The sequence below is a fragment of the Drosophila erecta genome, unplaced genomic scaffold (genome assembly GCF_003286155.1).
Source record: "Drosophila erecta strain 14021-0224.00,06,07 unplaced genomic scaffold, DereRS2 tig00000055-arrow-pilon, whole genome shotgun sequence".
NCBI classification, from domain to species: Eukaryota; Metazoa; Arthropoda; class Insecta; order Diptera; family Drosophilidae; genus Drosophila; species Drosophila erecta.
In genome coordinates this window covers 16,479,884-16,486,283 of record NW_020825200.1, presented here as the reverse complement: position 1 = coordinate 16,486,283, position 6,400 = coordinate 16,479,884, and the positions used below count along the sequence as shown (strand labels likewise).

The window sequence follows — 6,400 nt, the reverse complement described above, 5'->3', positions numbered from 1 at the left end:
AAGAAAAATAAAAACAAAAACAAAAAACAAAAACATTTTAATAAGTATTTAAACATACAAAACAAACCAAAAAAAATACAAAACTGAAATGAAATATAAAGTTTCACATAAAAATAAGTCCTAAAATGTCTTTTATTGCGGTTTAGACTTAAAAGATCATCCAAAGTTCCTAACGGATACATTTACATTTCTGATGATTCCATAAAGAAGTATGTTGGCATTTATAAAGTAAAGACTGCAAGGATGACCTTGTGGTGCAATAGTAACTCAGTTAGATGCGAAGAAGCGACCAAGGAATTAATTAATTAATTCTCGTTCGGCACACAACAGTGATGTGCAGCCATGCAAACACTTGAGCAATTAGCGTATTGTCGCAATAAAAAAGGCGATCCATCACGTTACTGCAGGTGACTTGGCCAGCGCTGAAGTGGCGAACTCTTATCAACCTTCGGTCGGTTACATTGATCGTGGCAGTGGGCCACTTGAGGCCGTTTCAACAGCTTCAAACCCGACCAAACCGATGCGTGAACCGCCAACCTCAAGTGTTAGATAACCGGTTTTATCAATTGTCAAATTGACTGCTCACGATGTCCACGCGACATTACTTAGCACGAGACTCAGCGCACAGCCGTTCGCCTACCCTAACCCCAAAAAACATCCGGCTAAACTTCCGGTGATCTCCGCCTTCGAGTAGTTCCTCCAGCAACAGTAAAGCTTGCCTAAGGCAAACGTAGCCGGCACAACTTCTTCTAATGTCACAATTTAAGTCCAAGTCTTAGCAAAGCGCCATCTGTTGGTAACTTACTTTACATACATAAAGCCGTTTTACATTGCATACATTTGGGTGTATGTATTTATTTACATCTCACTAAAGTGAGATTTGTGCTTGATTTGAATTAATTTGTATTAATATTATTATTTTGCTTTTTATTATTCTTTGTAATTATTACTAAATATTTTTATTATTTTGTTATTTATTAATATATTGTAATTATTACTAATTCTTATTATTATTTTGCTTATTATTATCTCTTTGTACTCATTATTCATTATTACTTTTTAGACAAGAAGCTAGTTGTAAACTTTTGTAAAATAATTTTAAAAGAAGATTTTAATTAACATTTAATTTTATATGAACATAGCAGGGAATACATTTTTTACTAAATCAAAAAAGTATATTAGGCATGTATAAAGTGCAGTTTTAGCTCTGCAACGTTACATTTAAGGCACCTCCACTGTACCAAACTGATGTGTTATTTAGTCGCCTTAATGGCAGTCGAGCCATCTGTCATGTCCCAGGACCCGGGAACTCACACTTTTCCCCTTCAGCCGTGACATTGATACGCTTCTGTCAACATAATTCAGTGAGTGTTGCGTGCTGAGGCCCGAAAACTGTTGCATGTTTCGCATGACAAGGATGCCAGCGAAAGCAGGGAAAAGGGCAAACCTTTTTGAGGTACCAGCCAGGCGGTTTTCATTTCACATGCGCCTTAAACACAATATTTTCTATGTAAACTGAATCCTTGTGGTCTCCATTTGATTGGAAAATATTTGTCTGGCGGGCAAATATTGATTAAGAACCAACGCCCCACGCAAGTACAGATTTGTACATTAAACAGCTGGAAAGTCGTAAAGATTGCTCCAGAAAGGCAGGACAAATTACACGCGACTGCCATTTGGAAATGACAGGATGAAGGCACGCCCCAAGCTCATTTCCCAAACCCACATTATCCGCCAGCTGACATTTGGGAATGTGGCAGACACAAGGTCAAGAATTCAGTGGGAAAGTGAGGCAGGTTTTCGACGTTCATATAGAGTGTTCCCTGAAGAGAATGTAAGCAATTTGTAAATACTATTTAGCGGGCCTTTTTACCATTGAATATGTGGTCTTGTCATATTGTTTAATTCTATTTTCCACAACGTTAGGAAACCATTTCCTTGTTTGTTTACAACGGCATCAGCAAGCGAAGGTAGTTACCAGTTATCAGCACTTTCTCACTGCTACTTTCCCTACGAATGTCACGAACTATAACAACTGGCAATTCAGTACACAAAAGTTCAATAGAGCAAATCAAAGCTTACAGCCAACTATAAGTAATTAGTCATTTGGCTTCAATTACACAGCCTTTTCATACTTTCCGTACCATGCCGTCTTAACTAGCCACTTAACAACTGCTTTTCTAATTGCTCAGCTGCTTTCAGACTGCCAATCGAACCAAGAATGGCAGCCAATTGTTTTAGTTCCGTGAAAACCGCAGCCATTCGATGGGTATTAATTACTATTAGTATACCCCCGGACCCCCTCCTAGCCACGCCTCTGTGTTACGCCCACGCGAGGGGACAATAAAAGTAATTTGCATGAACGGAAACAAACGAACGAACGAGACGTTGGATCAAACGGCACAATAATAAATTAAATAAGTTAGGCAAATAACAAATACACGTGAAAAACGAAAGCGGGAGAACGGAGTGCGGATTGGCAAAATACACTATGATAATTCAATTAATTAATATCAAAGATTTGGGTTATTGCTATGAAATTTTGTATGCATCGTGTATACTTGAAGTATTTCTTATCATTATAAAATTGGATTGGATAGGATTGATTTGATTCGATTATATTTATATTTTTTAAGCTTGCGTTTTGGACTCCTAAATATTTTAAGCATTTTAATAAAGCTTGAATAATCATTACCTAGGCCTTAATTCACTTTTGTAAATTGAATTTAATGATGCGATGATTAAGCAAAAGCTTAAAGAACATAACTAGAATAAGGTAAATGAATACTTGATATATTTCGCTTTCAGCTTATATGTAGATACACCGAAAATCATCATCGAAATATGATGTTGCTATCGATTGAAACCCCAACTTCGCTGTGTAGAGTATCCCAGACCAGAACGAAGAATGAACGAAGTGGAAAGTAAACGCCAAAATCGCCGATCTCAGCACTTGTCACGTATGGAAGAAAAGTGAAAACAAGACCAGAGCAACGAAGACGCCGCCCAGACGGATTGCAGTAGAGTCTAATGAGAAAGCTGACCGCAAAACTATGATTTTGATTCGGGGGAGGTGGAGGTGCCACGGGTTACAGATCGGAAAGAACGATGTCTCAATTGGCAGAAAGTGAGAGTGCAGCGCACTGCATCCGACAGATACGTGAACTCAACAAAAGCCAAATGTCGCTCGGGTTGGGGCAACATTTCCATGGAAACCATCGACCCAAACACTCGAATCATGAAGATGCTGCTGCTACTTTGGGTGCTACTTGTTGGATCTTCAGTTTTTGGGTGAGTTGTAAATAGCTGGGGAAATATGAAATAGGTTTTATATTTGTATTCCCCATTAGTTCGCCTTTGGAGATGCAACTTTTGGATATGATGCTGCGCGAGGCGGAGGACTATCCCAGCAATGGTCGCGACCAGAGGGATATATCCGTGTTGCCAGCAGCGTCGATAGGTTGTGATGACAGCGGCGATTCACAGGAGCCGTTTAGCCACATTTTCGATGACTATGAGGAGGACAAGGAGGAGTGTTTGGACTTTTTGCCACCCTGTGAACCAGCTTTCGATGAAGGTCTACCCATTGAACACCCGTGTTTCGTTAGGTTACTACTGCTGAAAACACCGCTGCTTAAACAGGATCCCTGCGCCAATTTCACCCTGGCGCCAGAAAGACCCCCCACCACAGCTAAACCCAAAACCAAGAAATGCAATCCAAAACGTAAAGCAAGTAAAAGTGCCACACCAAACGAACTACTGGCACTGGCCAGTAATGGTACAATTGCTTCAACCACAGATGCACCATTAAGTTCAACAACAGAAACTTCAACCGATTCTAAAATCATAAAACTTAGAAAGTTAGTACCGAAGATCAAAGCAAATACCACAACGTCAACAACCACAACAACTGTGGAAACAACAACTGTAGATGAGAGCACCTCACCAGCGGAAACCAGCACCACAGAAGAAGCGACCACACCGGAAACGACCACAGAACAGGAAACGACTTCAACACCAACCACAACAACTAGTTCCACAACATCGACTACACAGCCGCCGTTTACAGAGAACCAATTGAAGCGATTGAAGGCCTTAAGGAACAGGAGAAAGAATTCCAGGGCGAAGTCACCGAAAGTACCCGATCCCCCACAGATCAAGCTAGATAATGCCAGCCAGCCCAGCGAGGTTATTCAGGTGATCATGACCACCGAAGCTGCTGAACTGAAGCTTCGACCGGAAGTGAGCACCAACACCACAACGGTCGTGCCTCCGACCACTGTCTCTACGACTACTTCCGGTCCGGAAACCACCACCTCAGAAAGCTGCGACGAAGACATCACTGTGCCGGAATTCTCAGGATGTGAAGATGACGAAGGTAAAGGCAAATTCAAGGCAGCTGTAAAACCACTTAACAGGTCATTTTAATCCTACAGGTACTCAGATGTCTGAAAATATAGTTACTTCCACTACAGAAGCACCTTGTGAAGACACAGATGAGCAGGATACGAATCTGTGCCCACAGTTTATGCCCAACCAAGGGCCTGGTAAGTATAATACAATATAATATAATATAATACAAATGGCTAAAATACCTAGAGTCCTTTTCACTAATATTAAAATGAAATTTCGTAATGTGCAGCAGCCAGTCCAAGACCACCTCCATCTTTCCGTTTTCGAAAGCCCGTGAAAAACTATGTGGAGCCCATTTTGTACGAGGGAAACTTTGCCAAGCCACTTCAGCGAATGGCGCCAGTGGGACCCCAGCAGCGGGATTACTTTGTGTCCAATAAACAAATAGTGCCCAGACCAAGACCCAAGTACAGGAAACGCATACCGCCCTCGATCTACATGAATAACATTGTGAGGGGCTTGGACTGCAGCGATGAAGTTGCTCAGTCTCCCCCAAGAACCCCCAATCAGCCGCAAAGATTTTGGGGTGTGAGTCCTGTAGGTTTCCTTCAGCGGAGTCAGGCCTTGATAAAGCAACAACCTGAGAGAAATATAAAAAGTTTTGCACCAGTGCCAATTAAGAGAACGCCTTTCTATCCAAGGAGCTCAGAGGAAACGGTGGAGAGACAGTATATGATGGAAAGGGATCCTGAACCGCGCCCGCAATATCACCATTACCCTGAAGACGAAGTATTTCACGAGGTTGCCCCACTCACCTCGCCTGCACCCAGCTTGGATCCCTGTCTGCAGGAGCACGATCATGTCCTCTTTCGCCAGAGACCACATCACCAACAAACTGATCATCTTGCAGACTATCCCCAAGCACCCACTTCCGCGCACTGTTTCACCTGATTAACCTGATCCATAACTTAGTTAGCTAAGTAGCACACAGAGCACCCAGTAACCAGTTAACCATTCAAAATAAATAAGTGCACCTCCGAGCAAAAGCAAAAGCAAAAGCCAAATCAAACCATCAATCAAGCGAAGCCCTTTCGGATAATTAGGGGAGGTCTTTGATCTTGGAGGAAGACGACGTCAGCAGTTGAATTATAAAGCAATTGCCATTCAGTTGGCGGTCAGAGGAGCCAAGTGAATAGCCACTTATCAGTCCAAAGCCGAGGCTCCATTCGCTGGCCAAAGGCACGCGCCCATAATGACAACCCCATGAGCGGGCCATGGCCACCACCTGATGGCCGCGAAAGGGTGCTTTGAGGTGGCCATGCACTCCACCCCATCGTGGCAGTCCTTTGGGAATAGTATTCCCCTAATTAGTTTCTACTGTTGAAATTTCCCCCCACCCCTCTAAAATCACAACTCACACATGAATAGATTGAGTGGGAGAAGCTTTTAATTGTTTCTATTTAACAGACAACTTTATCAGAGCTTCACAATTACTCAGGAAAACCGCTTCAACTTTAATATGAAATATGATATCAAAATCGATTTTCTCAGGGACTTTAAAATTCAGTGATTCGTCCAATTATATAAAACCAAAAAATTTAAGAAAAGGATTTTTGACGTTTATTCCAATCGGAAAACTGAGATCATATAGATGATATATCCCAAAATTATTAAAATAAAATAATTAAATTTAACACGTAATTTTATTTACATAAACGTTTCTAACTGTCTTAGAAAAAAACAACAAAAACTGAATTTCAAAGATATATTAGAAAACAAAGATTTAAGAGTTCTGAATCACCTAAGTGCCCTGCACTCGGAATCGTAGGTGAGTGGCTAACATATGACTGTCGCAAAAGCCCAACACGACAAAATGCCAAATCAAAAGAGCGTTTTTGGGGCCCACAGGAGTTTCCCGGCGAAAGAACAATGCAAAAACAAAGTAGTGGCCGCGTCTCCCTCTCCAGCGCTCTCTTAGCCGCGGCGAATTGCTATCCGAAGTGGAGGCTGACATTGTAAATGTCACAGGCAGGACCTGAAAGGCGGC

The 6,400-nt window shown here is 41.8% G+C and overlaps 1 protein-coding gene across 1 annotated transcript; it reads left to right on the top strand.

The window, feature by feature from the left end:
- Positions 1-3,005: 3,005 nt before the first annotated feature.
- Positions 3,006-5,431, top strand: LOC6543111 (mediator of DNA damage checkpoint protein 1). The gene is made up of 4 exons (XM_001970100.3): positions 3,006-3,291; positions 3,351-4,378; positions 4,437-4,547; positions 4,646-5,431. Exons 1-4 carry the CDS (start codon positions 3,209-3,211, stop codon positions 5,302-5,304), a joined length of 1,881 nt encoding a protein of 626 aa, XP_001970136.2. The 5' UTR covers positions 3,006-3,208; the 3' UTR covers positions 5,305-5,431.
- Positions 5,432-6,400: the final 969 nt, after the last annotated feature.

What these genes read in the sequence shown, in the direction of transcription:
- LOC6543111 (XM_001970100.3), top strand. Translation starts at nt 3,209, where the DNA reads ATGGAAACCATCGACCCAAACACTCGAATCATGAAGATGCTGCTGCTA. An exon ending in GTTGGATCTTCAGTTTTTGG is followed by an intron (nt 3,292 to 3,350) that starts GTGAGTTGTAAA and finishes ATTCCCCATTAG; the next exon opens with TTCGCCTTTGGAGATGCAAC. An exon ending in TATGCCCAACCAAGGGCCTG is followed by an intron (nt 4,548 to 4,645) that starts GTAAGTATAATA and finishes AATGTGCAGCAG; the next exon opens with CCAGTCCAAGACCACCTCCA.